The 15,493-nt window shown below is 49.2% G+C and overlaps 1 protein-coding gene and 1 long non-coding RNA gene across 6 annotated transcripts; one reads left to right on the plus strand and one right to left on the minus strand.

The window, feature by feature from the left end:
- The first annotated feature begins 1,928 nt into the window (after positions 1–1,928).
- Positions 1,929–13,039, plus strand: inpp5b (inositol polyphosphate-5-phosphatase B). 5 transcript variants are annotated; one of them, XM_062962505.1, is made up of 20 exons: positions 1,933–2,026; positions 4,654–4,683; positions 5,404–5,544; positions 5,645–5,765; positions 6,705–6,875; positions 6,970–7,071; positions 7,187–7,301; positions 7,454–7,570; positions 7,943–8,130; positions 8,239–8,350; positions 9,230–9,339; positions 9,419–9,554; positions 9,793–9,903; positions 10,229–10,391; positions 10,664–10,899; positions 10,991–11,107; positions 11,535–11,619; positions 12,200–12,327; positions 12,427–12,538; positions 12,685–13,039. In XM_062962505.1, exons 5-20 carry the CDS (start codon positions 6,739–6,741, stop codon positions 12,807–12,809), a joined length of 2,094 nt encoding a protein of 697 aa, XP_062818575.1. In that variant the 5' UTR covers positions 1,933–2,026; positions 4,654–4,683; positions 5,404–5,544; positions 5,645–5,765; positions 6,705–6,738; the 3' UTR covers positions 12,810–13,039. The 5 variants fall into 5 exon arrangements, with proteins under 5 accessions (XP_062818574.1, XP_062818573.1, XP_062818575.1 ...); XM_062962506.1 differs by adding an exon at positions 4,052–4,149 and having other exon boundaries at positions 1,996–2,026; positions 12,200–12,538; XM_062962504.1 differs by having other exon boundaries at positions 1,929–2,026; positions 10,712–10,899; positions 12,200–12,538.
- On the minus strand, positions 11,241–15,492 carry LOC134293797 (uncharacterized). Its single transcript, XR_010000752.1, has 2 exons — positions 15,035–15,492; positions 11,241–12,803 (listed from the first exon to the last, which is right to left on the minus strand). It is a non-coding gene; the product is annotated as an uncharacterized LOC134293797 (long non-coding RNA).
- Position 15,493: the final 1 nt, after the last annotated feature.

The raw sequence follows: 15,493 nt of genomic DNA on the forward strand, positions 1-15,493 counted from the left end.
GGGTCTGGAGAACAAGCCCTATGAGGAGCGGCTTAAAGAGCTGGGCATGTTTAGTCTGCAGAAGAGAAGGCTGAGAGGAGACATGATGAGGGCCATGTATGAAGATGTGAGGGGAAGTCATAGGGAGGAGGGAGCAAGCTTGTTTTCTGCTGCCCTGGAAACTAGGACGTGAAACAATGGCTTCAAACTACAGAAAAGGAAGGAGATTCTACGTGAACATGAGGAAGAACTTCCTAATAGTGAGAGTTGTTCAGCAATGAAACACTCTCTCTGCCTCGGAGTGCGGTGGAGGATCCTTCTTGGGAGACTTTTAAACAGAGGCTATTTGTCAGGGGTGCTTTGAATGCGATTTTCCTCCTTCTTGGCAGAATGGGGTTGGACTGGATGGCCCACGAGGTTTCTTCCAACTCTAGGATTCTATGATCAAGTTCAGGGGTCCTCAAACTAAGGCCCGGGGGGCGGATGCAGCCCTCCAAGGTCATTCCAGGATCACCCGCAATAAGTGAAAATCCGCAAAGTAGGTACGCTATATTTATTTTAATATTTATACATTATTTTAGTAGTTATACACTATTTTAAGTCTTTATCAACCAATCATGTGTTGATAAATTGCCTCCTTCTCCCGTTGACGCTTGGGCTCCTTTTCTCTCCCTTCGGCTTCTTCCTCCCTTCCTTAGGCTGTAAATTGTTATTTTATTATGATTTATAATATTCTTTTAGAGTTTATTGATAAACCGCAAAATGCGAACCGTGAAGTCGTGAGGGAACACTGTATTACTACTAATAACATGGTATTGTGGTATAGTACAATATAGTGATACAGTAGAGTCTCACTTATGCAAGCCTTGCTTATCCAAGCTTCTAGATTATCCAAGGCATTTTTGTAGTCAATGTTTTCAATATATCGTGATACTTTGGTGCTAAATTCGTAAATACAGTAATTACTATGTAGCATTACTGCGTATTGAACTACTTTTTCTGCCAAATTTGTTGTATAACATGATGTTTTGGTGTTTAATTTGTAAAATCATAACCTAATTTGATGTTTAATAGGCTTTTCCTTAATCCCTCCTTATTATCCAACATATTCGCTTATCCAACGTTCTGCCGGCCCGTTTATGTTGGATAAGTGAGACTCTACTGTATTTGCAAATTTAGCGCCAACTGGGATATAGGGCAGTGTGGACTCAGATAACCCAGTTCAAAGCAGATATTGTGGGTTATTCTGCTTTGATATTCTGGGTTATACGGCTGTGTGGAAGAGCCCCGAGTGAGACTCTACTGCATTGTGCTATCCTAATAATATAATATATTATATGTGCATACAACTTGTAAGCCGCTCTGAGTCCCCTTTGGGGTGAGAGAAGGTGGAGTATAAAGGTAGCAAATAAATAAATAAATAAATAAATAAATAAATGATTGTTGTTGGGGTTTTTTTTGCACTACAAATAAGATATATGCAGTGTGTATAGGAATTTGTTCATTGTTGTTTTTTTTTCCTCAAATGATAATTCGGCCCCTCAACAATCTGAGGGACCATGAACCGGCCCTCCACTTTAAAAGTTTGAGGAGCCCTGATCAAGTTGGAAGAGACCCCAAGGGCCACCCAGTTATAAAGGAAGGTACCCCCCAAACCCTCCCGACAGATGGCCATCCAGCCTCTGCTTGATTCTCTCTGTTTGAGTCTCTCTGTCTGTGTGTCGGGGCCGTTCTTCCGGGGCGGGCTTGGCCTGTCCCGCGCTGACCCTCCTCCCCGGTCTCTCCCTCCTTCCTTCCTTCCTTCCGCCTCCGCCATGGACCAGTCGGGCCCCGTCCAGGAGGCGCTGGCGCCGGGGGAGCGCTGCCTGGCCGTATCCTTGGTGCCGGGGCAAGGGGGGGGGGGGCAAGGGGGCGTGTCTGTGCGGAGGGGGGGCTTTTGCCTCTGCTCTTGGCTTCCTTGACGGCTCTCTCCTGGGGCGGCGCCGGCGGCGTTGGAGAGCGGGGAGGGCCGCCTCCTGGGCCTCGTCGAGAGCCGGGGAAGAACAGCGTAAGATGCGGGGAAAAGCGGGGAAGGCGCCGGGGGTCTCTTCCTCTCCCCTTTCCTTTCACCCGCCCCCTCCCCTTTGCAGGCCCAAAGAGGACTCAACTTCCAGGCCCCGCCCCCTTTTCCTGAATGGGCGGGGCGTGGACGTGGCCTGGGCCAGCGGTGGCTTCAGGACCAGGAAGAGCTCCTTGGCCCTGCGGAGAGAAGCAATCCTCTTAGGACAGTATAGGAGCCCCCGGTGGCCAAGGGGATAAAAGCCTCGTAACTTGAAGGTTGGGTTGCTGACCTGAAAGCTGCCAGGTTCGAATCCCACCCGGGGAGAGTGCGGATGAGCTCCCTCTATCAGCTCCAGCTCCATGCGGGGACATGAGAGAAGCCTCCCACAAGGATGGTAAAAACATCAAAAACATCCGGGCGTCCCCTGGGCAACGTCCTTGCAGACGGCCAATTCTCTCACTCCAGAAGCAACTCCGGTTGCTCCTGATACGAAATAATAAAAATAATAATAATAAAAATCTTAGGACAGTGGTTCCCAACCATTTTTTTGACCAGCATAAGTACAGTAGAGTCTCACTTATTATTTATTTATTATTTACTACATTTGTATCCCGCTCTTCTCACTCCGAAGGGGACTTAGAGCGGCTTACAAATCAAATGAACATACAATATATTATTAGCATAGCACAATATAATCATTAAATTATATTGTTCTATATCATTATATGGTAATATTATTAGTAATATTACATTTAATATATAATATATAATTAATATTATTATATTGTATTATTAGTAGAGGGGGCCCCCGGTGGCACAGTGTGTTAAAGCGCTGAGCTGCTGAACTTGCAGACCGAAAGGTCCCAGGTTCAAACCTGGGGAGCGGAGTGAGCACCCGCTGTTAGCTCCAGCTTCTGCCAACCTAGCAGTTCGAAAACATGTCAATGTGAGTAGATCAATAGGTACCGCTCCAGCGGGAAGGTAACGGCGTTCCATGCAGTCATGCCGGCCACATGACCTTGGAGGTGTCTATGGATAAGGCTGGCTCTTCGGCTTAGAAATGGAGAGGAGCACCAACCCCCAGAGTCGGACACGACTGGACTTAACGTCAGGGGAAACATTTACGTTACCTTTTTTACTATATCATTATATGGTAATATAATTACATTTAGTATATAATATATAATTAATATTATTATATTGCATTATTAGTAGTATAATATTGCATTCCATTATAATATTATAATCAATATTATATGTATATACAATATATTATATATTTATAAATTATTATAAATTATATATATATAGATGTATATAAAATTAGCATAGCATGTTGCTATGGCACAGGAGACAAGATGGAACGATCTTCCTGGCTCTCAGGTTGGTATGATGTCTTCCTGGCCCCCTCCTCCTTCTCTTATCCAACATTCCCTTATCCAACGCAGTCTGCCTTTTAGTAGTCAATGTTTTTGTAGTCAATGTTTTCAATACATTGTGATATTTTGGTGCTAAATTCGTAAATACAGTAATTACCACATAGCATTACTGCGTATTGAACTACTTTTTCTGTCAAATTTGTTGTATAACATGATGTTTTGGTGCTTAATTTGTAAAATCATAATCTAATTTGATGTTTATTAGGCTTCTCCTTAATCCCTCCTTATTATCCAACATATTCGCTTATCCAACGTTCTGCTAGCCCGTTTATGTTGGATAAGTGAGACTCTACTGTACCTTTGGACATGAAGATGTATTCATGTTCAATGCCCAACTATGTGATTGCACGTATACCTGAGATGTTGAATAATATCACGAATCCCATGAGATTGCCTATAATTCAGGCATGGGCAAACTTGGGCCCTGCAGGTGGTTTGGATTTCAACTCCACACAATTCACAACAGCCTCTAGGCCTACCAATGGCCCACGGCCCACAGGCTGGGAACCACTGCCTTAGGCCAAGAGGGTAAGAGGGGAGGGGATGGTAGGCCTCCCCTCCATCCGCCCCTTCTCCTCGGCCTCTCCCCCAGGCTCTGTGTCTTCTGTGCCCGCCGCCCGGCCATCTCCGCCCAGGACCTTCGCCTGGAGAGGGTCCTCCTTCTGCAGGAAGGCTTCTCCCTCGAGGAAGGTAATTGGAACCTGAACAGTGACAGTGTATTTGCTCTGAGAGTTTCAGAGGGCTGTGCCCCACTTTTGAGATGTCACTCAAGAATCCTTGTCAGGCTCAATGAGTTAACGCAGGCATGGGCAAACTTCGGCCCTCCGGGTGTTTTGGACTTCAACTCCCACAATTCCTAACAGCCGGTAGGCTGTTAGGAATTGTGGGAGTTGAAGTCCAAAACACCCGGAGGGCCGAAGTTTGCCTATGCCTGGGATTTTAAAACTTGTGTCATGTGTTTAATCTCTATTATGTGCATTTTAATAGGTGTGTTTCCAAAATTTTTGCAATTATTATTAATATTACTATTTTTGAAATGTACAAGGTGAGTGCTGATGATGCCAATGGGGCATGGGAAGGTCTGGCTTATTATCAAGGCCATCGGTGTCCAGCAGGGTGGGTGACGGGGGGGGGGGGGGCTCAGAGCAGGACTCTGGGACCACTGACCTTCGCCCTCCTCCCTCTCTCCTGCAGTTGCCTTGGACAGTGAGCCCCCCACCTTGGGTAAGTCACTCCTTTCCCCTGGCATTGGTTGAGAGCATTCCCTCAGAAGCACAGGGAGGGCTATCCGCTTCGGAGTCTGGTCCAAACTGCCCTTTCCTAGTTTTACGGAGGGGGTTCACTAAGGAAGTTACTCACATGTTGTTTTGACTATATTCAAAGGCCCGGGCTGTGGCACAGGCTGGTGAGCAGCCAGCTGCAGCCAGCTGCAACAAATCACTCTGACCAAGAAGTCATGAGTTCGAAGCCAGCTCAGAGCCTGCGTTTGTCTCTGTCTTTGTTCTATGTTAAGGCATTGAATGTTTGCCTTATGTGTGTAATGTGATCCGCCCTGAGTCCCCTTTGGGGTGAGAAAAGCGGAATATAAATGCTGTAAATAAATAAATAAATAAATATTCCCATTTGCTTTGATAGTTCTAGGAACTTAAAACTGCAGACTCAGATTTGTTCATGAGGCTGTAAACAAGGACAGTTAATGTATTTCGAAAAAACAATCACTGTCAGATGTAATTAATCCTGTTTTCCACTGCCATTAACAATGCCATGTTAAGGGACAGGAAAAAGATTCAATTTCAGGTTTTGTTGGTCTTGACTTTAGTAGCCAAGGATCTTGCTATTCCTGTTCTTGCTCAGAGAGGACAGGACACACTTGTTTGTGGGAAGAAGAATAACTAGTAAGATGCCTTGAATATTACTAGGACTTCTTCTCTTCTTTTTTCTCAGGCTCTGATGTGACAGTGCTGCTCCGCACGAGGGAAACCCCGGCGCTGCTCCTCCGGCTGCCCTTTGGCTCCCAGACCCAGAGCTTCCTGGCCCAGGTCCGCAGGCGATGCCCACGAGGAGGAGGAGGAGGAGCAGAAGCAGGTAGGCCGAGGGGTAGGCCAAGGGCTGTCCCCAGAGCAGACCTGGGACAGGGCCTCCCAAGGCCCCCACAAATCCCTCCCTCCCACTGCTGTGCTCCTAGGGCTTTCTGGGGATGAAGACCTCGCCCGGAAGGGGAGACCCTCGCTGCCCTCGCCCCCCATTGTCCCAGAGGGCACTCCCGAAGAGGCCAAGGCTAAGGCTGCAGCAGCTGCTGCTCCTAGGTGAGTAACCTGAGACAGCAGCCTTGTATTTGTGGGCAGAAGGAGGCAGAGGGGCTTCTGCCATGCCTCTGGCAAAAAGGAGATCCCACCTGAATATTAGGAAGAACTTCCTGACCATAAGAAAAGCTCTTCAGCAGTGGAATTATCTGCCTTGGAGTGTAGTGGAGGCTCTTTCCTTGGAAGGTTTCAAGCAGGAGGCTGAATGGCCATCTGTAGGGGGTGCTTTGATTGTGCTTTTCCTGCATGGCGAGGTTGGACTGGATGGCCCATGTGGTCTCTTCCAACTCTGATTCTATGCTCCCCCTTCCTCTTCCCCTTCCTGCTTTCTGCCCCAAGGGCCTCTCTTGAGGCTCCCATTGGGAGGATGAAGGGAGAACTCTCCAAGGTCCTGAACATGACTGAGTTCAGCAGGAGGAGGATTCCTGAGAGGCTGGGATGAACACGGGGGACCGCTGGCATCCCATGCCTGGCATCTGACAATCCTCCAGACAACATCATCCCTAATAATAATAATAATAATAATAATAATAATAATAATAATAATAATAATAATAATAATAATTTTATTTTTATACCCCACCTCCATCTCCCCAGGGGGACTCGGGGCGGCTTACAGATATAAAACGAACATACAATAATACCAAATATCGATATTGCTTTCCACAGCAACCTTGCAAGGGGGCTTTCATTTGAGAGGGGGGGAAGGTGTGGGGATGCAGAAGGGAATGAGACTCATACTTGGGAAGGGCGTTGGTTTCTTCTTCCTTAACACAGGGAGGAGGATGCAAGCCTGTTAAGCGAGCAGAGCAGAGCAGAGCACAGCTTTCAGTTCAAGAGCCCTGCAGGTGGGGAGGGACACAAGCCAAGGGACTTGGACCCATTGGGTTCATCTTTGCAGAGACCTCTCTCTTGCCTCCTCTTCCTCCTCCTCCTTTCTAGGCCCACCAACCCCAGGAGTGAGGTGACAGGCGCAATGGTGCGCTCCTCTCAGGTGCTGGTGCAGGAGGCGGCGCAAGGGGCACCCGTCCATGCTTTTGGGCTGAGGGAGACTCTCATCCGCTCCCGACTCCTGCAAAGGGAGGAGGCCTACACCCACCTCCAGAGCTACAGGTGAATATGGGGCACCTCCCACCTGAGTGAGTAGAGAACCTGGGGAGATCCCAAGGCAGCCTCAGTGCACCTATCTCTCCGTGTTTCCTGACAGGTTTTTTGTCGGTTCCTACAACGTGAATGGCCAGTCGCCCAAAGAGAACCTCCAGCCCTGGCTGAGTCAAGACCCTGACCCCCCTGACGTTTACTGTGTGGGGTACGTTAGTCCCCTGCCTACCCCTCCCCCACATAGCCTCGGCCTCTCACTCTGCCCTGGGCAGTGAGGGAGGTGGCTGGGTGGCAGGGCTCCCTCTGACCCCTTTGGGGTACAGCTTCCAGGAGCTGGACCTGAGCAAGGAAGCCTTTTTCTTCAATGACACCCCAAAAGAAGAGGAGTGGTTCCGAGCCGTGACAGAGAGCCTTCATCCGGGGGCAAAGTACGCCAAGGTCAGCCGGGCAGGGGCTGGTTCCTTGGCAGTGGAGGGAGGAGGGACATGTGAGGAAAAGGTTATGCTCAGTCTCCCCCTCCTTGGAAATGCCATTCCCCTCCCAGCACTGGTCTACTGTCTGCATGTGTGTGCTGTGCTTTTGCAAAATAGATCAAACTGGTGCGCCTGGTGGGGATCTTGTTGCTGCTGTATGTGAGGACGGAGCTGGCGGCAAACATCTCTGAGGTGGAGGCAGAGACAGTTGGCACCGGCATCATGGGGAGGATGGTGAGTAGCCCCCTTCCCAAGTGGCACTAGGCCGGAGAGGGGCAGAGAAGGAGGCCCCATGGAAGGGGTCCTGCAATGGCTGTCTGGGAGGCAGCCATGGCAGATTGTGTCCCCTCACAGACCAATGCCCCCTCTCCTCAGGACTGCAGGAATAGCTTTTCCTAGAGGGCCTCCACATCCCATTTGCTGCATGCAACTGAATGGGATCTCCAATCCTGGGGGAGGGCCAGGTTTTGTTTGTCTATCCCACCAGCTCAAGACTCAGGGCTGGTTCCTCTGCCTTGGTGTCCCATAGCTTCTTGTGTTCTCTTGGAGGGGATGTGGGGGCTGCATTCCCCGCTCAGTCTCCCCTCCTTCCCTCTCTCCTCTCAGGGCAACAAGGGTGGGGTGGGCATCCGCTTCAAGCTCCACAACACCTCAATCTGCCTGGTCAACGCCCACCTGGCTGCCCATGCAGAGGAGTGCGAGAGGCGCAACCAGGACTTCCGCGACATCAGTGCCCGCATGCTCTTTGGGCAGCTGGAATCCGGACTCCCTGCCCTCACCATCGCCAAGCACGAGTGAGAGGTGGCCGGGGGAGATGGGAGGTGCTCTGCATGGCACTGGGTTCAGGGCTAGCTCCTGCCTGACAGTGTGGCTCACCGAGAGTCTTCCTGCCTGCTTTGCAGTGTGGTCTTGTGGCTTGGGGACCTGAACTACAGGCTGGAGGAGCAGGATGTGGAGCGGGTCAAGAAGCTGGTGGAAGCCAGGGACTTCCGCACCCTTCAGCAACATGACCAGGTGGGTACAGGCTGAGGGGCAGCAGCCTTTATTAGGCTGTAGGCCAGTGGACAGGCAGCGGGATACCTCAATTTTTTGCGGATGACGACACACACTTGTGGGTCCTGCCTTCCACTGGTCTTCAGCAGACTGAAAGGGGCAACAGCTACATCCAGTGTGATTTGTGTCTGACTTCAGGGCTCATCGAGTTTGGTGTTAGTATGTGTGTATTTTGGAGTAGGGAATAAAACAGTGCTATCAGTAAGTTTAGGGCCCCCGGTGGCACAGTGTGTTAAAGCACTGAGCTGCTGAACTTGCAGACCTAAAAAGGTGCCAGGTTCAAATCTCGGGAGCGGAATGAGCGCCTGCTGTAAGCCCCAGCTCCTGCCAACCTAGCAGTTCGAAAACATGCCAGTGCGAGTAGATCAATAGGTACCGCTCCGGCGGGAAGGTAACGGTGCTCCATGCAGTCATGCTGGTCACATGACCTTGGAGGTGTCTACGGACAACGCCGGCTCTTCGGCTTAGAAATGGAGATGAGCACCAACCCCCAGTTGGTCACGACTGGACTTAACGTCAGGGGAAAACCTTTACCTTTACCTATCAGTAAGTTTGCTTAGTTCTCAAGAGAGGCTGGAAAGAAGGCAAGTTGGTTGGGATACAAAATCTGGCGGCTCTTTCCTCTTCTTTGCCATTCCCGAGTCCTTGCCTCCAGGTTCTGGGCCTGGGGTGATGCCTTCATGCTTCTGGCATTCCCCAAATGGGGAAGACTGACCTGAAGGACCAGGAGGGAGGAGGACAAGAAGCCTGAACTCATGGCTGAGGGAGACAGGGGCTTGGCTGGGTCTGTCAGTCACTGAAGATTGTTCATCATTATCCCTTTGCTTCCCTGATTCCAAGTTGAAGCGTCAAATGGAAGCGAAGGCAGTCTTTGAAGGTTTCACAGAGGGAGAGATTACCTTCCAGCCCACATACAAGTACAATCCAGGCTGCAATGACTGGGATACAAGGTAGGCCACTCTGTGATCCTTTGTCTGTCATCTTTATCCCGGCTGCCCCCAACCTGCCTCTGCTTTGATTGCGCTGCAGTGAGAAGTGCCGTGTCCCCGCCTGGTGCGACCGGATCCTCTTCAAAGGGAGGAGTGTTTCCCAGCTGAGCTACCGAAGCCACCCAGCCCTGAAGATCAGTGACCACAAGCCTGTCAGTGCCTGCTTTGATGTTGGGGTAGGGACCTTTTTCCTTCACAAGGCTGGAGGGGACAGGAGGATGGGCAACTCCCATCTCATGCAATGCCTCTCCATGCCCTCCTAATAGAAAAGGCCCTAAATGCTGGGGAGTGGGGAGGATGGCCTGGATCCACCAGGTTGGTGGGAGGTCCTCAGCCTCCCCTGCCACCTGTCAATGTTCCCCCTCCCATTTCAGCAGAGGAGCCTCTCTTAGTGACATGGCTTTCTCCCTCCAGGTGAAGGTGGTGGACGAGGAGCTGTATCGCCAAGTTTTTGAGGACATTGTGCGCTCCTTGGACAAAATGGAGAATGACAGCATCCCCTCTGTCACTCTCTCCAAGAGGGAGGTGAGGAGCAGCAGCAGTAGCAATGGTGGGAAGGGTCTTCTCCTTGAAGACACTAATGTCCTGAGGGATCCAGGGTGGGGTCCGTGTCATTCATGAGGGATGATTCACACAGCAGACCTCCTCTCCAAGAACCCAAGTCTTTCTTAGAAGGCAGGAGGGCTCTGGTTCTTGACCGGCAAAGCCTGCTGCCGCCTTGCTATTTGCTAGCCTAAAGGTGGGGATGAAATGGGTGCCTGGTATTTGATGGGAAGCAAAGATGAAGAAAATGGACCCCTGGCTTCCTGTCCTTCCACCCTTCTCCCTTTCCCCAACCAAACACCCCCAGTTCTTTTTCAGGGACGTGAAGTACATGCAGCTCCAGGTGGAGACCTTCTCCATCCGCAATGGGCCCGTTCCCTGTCAGTTTGCATTCATCAACAAGCCAGATGAAGAGAGCTATTGCAAGCAATGGCTGACAGCAAACCCCAGCAAGGGCTTCCTCTTGCCAGGTGATTTGCCCGTGGGACATTCGTGCATGCAGCCACCCACCCCTGCCCCAGTTTGCTGGAGGGGCTTGTGGCCGAGCTAGTAATACTTGGCCCAGGATGAGACCCTCAGCTTGGGGGTCTGCATCTTTGTACAAAGCTCTCTCTGCCTCCACCCCATCCATCCATTACAGAGTTGGTCATTGACATCCAACTCTGAGGCCCACTTCAATTGCCATTTGCACTTTAGCCAGTTGTCACCACAGTGCCTGTTTGTCTGTCTTCTTCCTGCAAAGACTCTGAGGTGATGGTTGAGCTGGAGCTCTTTGTGAATAAATCAACAGCCCCGGCCTTGAACTCCGGGGAGGATCGGCTGGAAGATATCTTGGTGCTTCATCTTGATCGGGGCAAGGATTACTTCCTGTCTGTTTTGGGGAACTACTTGCCCAGCTGCTTTGGCACCTCACTGCATGCACTCACCTTCATGAGAGAGCCCATCCAAGAGATGTCACCAGACACCATCCGGGAACTGGTGAGTGCTTCCCAATAGACGGGCTCCATGTTAGCCTGCTTTATGCTAAGCTGTGTTCCACCTTGAGTGTGGTGTCGTTTTTTTTATTCAGAGCCTGCGGCCACTGAAATCTACAGACAGTGAGACCTTTTGGGATGAGAAGCCCTTGGACATCCCCAAGGAGCTGTGGATGATGGTGGACCACCTCTACCGCCACGCCTCCCAACAGGTCTGAACCAGGCTCTCTCACTCAGGAGCCTGTCCTCTTATTGGGCGAAAGGCACCCTTTCCATCAGGCTTGGACTTTAGTAATTTATCTCTTGGAATTTTAAAGGTACCTTTAGCACAAAGTCTACAAAGGCTATAAGCAACATGATTTATAACCCTAATGAAGTAAAAGGCTGAATTTAGCTATGAAGTTGATGGGGATGAAATAGACATGAGTCAGGAGAGTCTTTTGTGGAGCTTCTGTTTTCAGCCGTAAGGCTTTGTCTGTGCTTTGCCACTGCAAAGAGAGTACAAGGGATACATGGGGAAGCAGCAGAAGATGGCTGAGTTGCATTTCTGAATAGGAATGAGGATACATGTTTCCAGCAGACCTTTTCCTTGCTCCTTCTCACAGTTCTGTGCTGCAATGCCTCTCTCTTTCTTTACAGGAAGACCTGTTCCAGCAGCCGGGTCTGCGGTCTGAATTTGAACAAATCCGCGATTGCCTGGACACTGGATTGATAGACATGCTGGGTATCCTTTGTGGGCAGTGCCAGAAGCATTGCATGGCCTCTCTGGGGCCCAAAAGCTGCCTTGTGCTTGGGGAGGTAGGACACCCAATGTTGTGTTTACAAAAAGACAACTTCTTTGAATGACGAGACACTGCTATTTTATAACTTTGATGTAGAGGAGGCTAAAGGCTCTCAGGTCTTGACTGTCAAGGAGCAGTCAAAGATGCTGAGCCTATTTTGGGATATGGAGAGTCTCCTTTAATGTCTGGATTAGAACCTGGTGTAGATTTATTGCCCCAGCGTATGGACCTCCAGCACTGATCCCTTTTCATGGATCCAGACCAGGATTTATGCCAGCTGGTCCTCTCAAAACGAATGTCTTCTTCCCCTCTGACCTCCACAGATGCCCGATTCCCATAGTTCAAAATTGTCCATTAATGCTTTTCAGTTTCTCTCAGTACGCTAGATTGTAGTGCTCTGTTCCAGAGAAAAGGAAAAATATCCCAGTTTGGTTGTTATGGGGACTGTCCCAAGAGCCCACCCTTTGAGCCATGCTTTCCGTCTGGGCCCTCCTCGCCTTTTCCTTAATCTTTGTCTTCCAGTGGGCAGCAACCATTCTGTGGCTGAAGCGCTGCTCCTCTTCCTGGAGAGCCTCCCTGAGCCGGTCATCTGCTCCAACCTCTACGACAACTGCCTGGAGTGTGCTGACAGCTACATCCTGAGCACGCAGGTGAGGCAGATGGCCCTGGGGGTGGGGTCAAGCCTGGGTCACAGAGTGCATGGCCACCTCAGTACACAATGGCTCCCTGCCCTTTCCTCTTCCTCTCAGGTGGTGTCCACTCTGCCCAGGTGCCACAGGAATGTCTTCAGTTACCTGATGGCTTTCCTACGGGAGCTGCTCCGACATTCTGCAAAAAACCACTTGGACGTGAATATTCTGGGTAAAGGAACAAAAGTGTTTGGTCACTCAGTGCTGGGCCATGGCTCTGGATGAGGGAGACCCCACTCAGGATGATCTCCCTGTATGGCTTTTGGGTTTCTGTTGACTGTTGTCCTTCCTTCCTTCCTCCCCTTCCTTGCCTTGCAGCCAGCCTCTTTGGGGGCCTCCTGCTGCGCCCCCCTCCTGGGCACCCCAAGCCCGGCATTGCAGAGAAGCGTCAGGCCCAGCAGTTCATCCGGCAGTTTCTCCTGCGGGAAGGAGTTACCCTGTGAAGTCAGCGACAGTATTTTGTAATTTTATATGCAGAATTTTGTATTTTCAGAGTATTAGCTCTGCCAGTATTATAACACAGAGGCAAGCACAAGGCTGCCTTAGTTCCAAGATGTGGCTTGAGAGAGAAAGAACTAGTAGCTGTGACACAATAGCCGCATTGCGACATTTGAAAGGCACATTACGTTTCCTAGGGAGCTTTTGTATTAAACTGATCTATGCAGTCTGTGAACAGTGTACCCTTCAATTTCTATGTCCATCACAGAGCCAGCTGTCAAAGTTTATCTGGACATATCTGGGCCACCGATGGGCCCCAGAGAGGGCCACTCCAGCTGCCTTGGGCTAATATTGATGCCCTTTCCCTTCCGGGCCATGGGGCTCTTCTAGAGGAGCCAGCAATCACAGAGCTGAGAGCCCGGTTTAAATATTTGAAAGGAAGTCCCATTGAGAAGGGGACAGGCTTGTTTTTCTGCTGTTCTGGAGACCGAGACACAACGGAGCCATGGAGTCAACCTGCAGGGAAAAAGATTCCACCTGAACATAGAATCATAAAGTTGGAAGAGACTCCATAGGCCATCTAGTTCAACCCACTGCCATGCAGGAAAAGCGCAATTAAAGCACCCCTGACAAATGTCCACCCAGTCTCTGTTTAAAAGTTTCCCAAGGAAGGAGCTTCCACCAGACTCCGAGGCAGAGTTCCATTGCTAAACAACTCTTCTTACAATCAGGAAGTTCTTGCTAATATTCAGGTGGAATCTCCTTTTCTGTAATTTGAACCCATTACTCCCAAGTCCTAGTTTCAAGGGCTGCAGAAAACAAGCCTGCGCCCTATTCCTTATGACATCCTTTCACATATAATAATAATAATAATAATAATAATAATAATAATAATAATAATAATAATAACTTTATTTTTATACCCCGCCCCATCTCCCCGAAGGGACTCGGAGCGGCTTACATGGGGCCTTGCCCGATAAACAATCAAATATCAAAACACAGCAATAAAACAGTTATCCAATAAAAACATCAATTACAGTAAAAACAATAGTTAAAATCAACATAAAACATACAATATTAACACTGGAGACTAATTCATAGAACCCAGGCAAAGTGCAACATGTGCCGAAATGGGCCGAAACGGGGAAGGTAATTTCACAGTTGAAATGGACAAAGTGTAATATAGCATTGGCAACACCTCGAGAATGGGGCTATTATAAAATGGGCAGATAGATCAGTGAAGAACCCTGTAATGGAAAGTTCTCCCCAATCAGGAGTGGCCAATTGTGGACCTCCACTTGTCAATGGGGTGGAGGGAAGAATATCAGCTAGAGTTGATAGGAGTTGCAGGCTTAATTTATATAGGGAAAATACCTCTCTGATCCCTGATTCCATAAGAAATCTTCAGAGCTCTCTCCTCTCAACTTTCTCTTCTGCAGGCTAAACATACCCAGCTCTTTAAGATGCTCCTCATAGGGCATGGTCTCCTCTGGACACTTTCCAGCTTGTTAATACAGTAGAGTCTCACTCATCCAACATTCACGATTATCCAACGCAGTCTACCTTTTAGTAGTCAATATTTCTGTAGTCAATGTTTTCAATACATTGTGATATTTTGGTGCTAAATTCATAAATACATTAATAACTACATGATGTTTTGGTGCTTGTGGTAATTTGTAAAATCATAACATAACTTGATATTTAATAGGCTTTTCCTTAATCCCTCCTTATTATTCAACATATTCACTTATCCAACGTTCTGCTGGCCCATTTATGTTAGATAAGTGAGACTCTACTGTACCTCTTTTAAACGGTGGTGCCCAGAATTGTGCATCTGAGCATAATCCCACAATTTATCCTTCCAATTTTTAATACTTTTTATTTTTAATACTTTCCAGTCACTGACAATCATTATGCGTGCAGCTGCAAAACTATACAGGCAAATATCTCTTTCCAGCTGCACTAGTTCATCACTGAATAACCATGTTGACGTTTAGTGATCACGTTTAGTGATTTCTTTCTAAGTGATTGCAGACTGACTCCTTAATAATCTGCTCCAGAATCTTTCCAGGTATTGATGCCTGGCTGACTGGATGGTAATTGTTTGGGTCCTCTTTTTTCCCCCCCTTCTTGAAGATTGGGACAACATTTGCCCTCCTCTGGAAATTCTCAAAGACAGCTTTCTGTTAAATATCTCTCTCCTGGAAGTCCAATGGAGTCAGTCCCCTACCTTCTGTAGAGGCTTTCAAGAAGAAACTTGATGGCCATCTGTCAGGAGGGTTTTGATGGTGTCCTCCTGCCTGGCTGAAAGAACCCCAAATTGGATGGCGTTTGGAATTCAGTTCCAAGTCTAGTTGAGAGTCTACTTCTTTACAGCAGGCCTGGGCCTACTTGGGCCCTCGAGGTGCTTTGGACTTCAACTCCCATCATTCCTCACAGCCTCAGGCCCTTTCCTTTTCCCCCTCAGCCGCTTAAGCGGCTGAGGGGGAAAAGGAAGGGGCCTGAGGCTGTGAGGAATGATGGGAGTTGAAGTCCAAAACAACTGGAGAGAAGGCCCAAGTTGGCCCAGGCCTGCTTTAGAAGCTCCGTGGTTTTGGCCTTCAGAGAGCGAGCGGAAGTTCCTTTCGGGGGCGGGGCCTCAGCGGAATGTCAATCTTCCCAGGAGAGGCGTGCCCGGAAGCGGCTCCCT

The sequence above is a fragment of the Anolis carolinensis genome, unplaced genomic scaffold (assembly GCF_035594765.1).
Source record: "Anolis carolinensis isolate JA03-04 unplaced genomic scaffold, rAnoCar3.1.pri scaffold_10, whole genome shotgun sequence".
NCBI classification, from domain to species: Eukaryota; Metazoa; Chordata; class Lepidosauria; order Squamata; family Dactyloidae; genus Anolis; species Anolis carolinensis.

Bases quoted from the DNA above. Each gene is read 5' to 3' on its own strand.
- inpp5b (XM_062962503.1), top strand. From the start codon at position 6,739: ATGGTGCGCTCCTCTCAGGTGCTGGTGCAGGAGGCGGCGCAAGGGGCA. The intron at 9,904-10,228 runs GTGAGGAGCAGC...AAACACCCCCAG, and splicing joins TCACTCTCTCCAAGAGGGAG to TTCTTTTTCAGGGACGTGAA. The intron at 11,620-12,199 runs GTATCCTTTGTG...TTTGTCTTCCAG, and splicing joins TGGATTGATAGACATGCTGG to TGGGCAGCAACCATTCTGTG.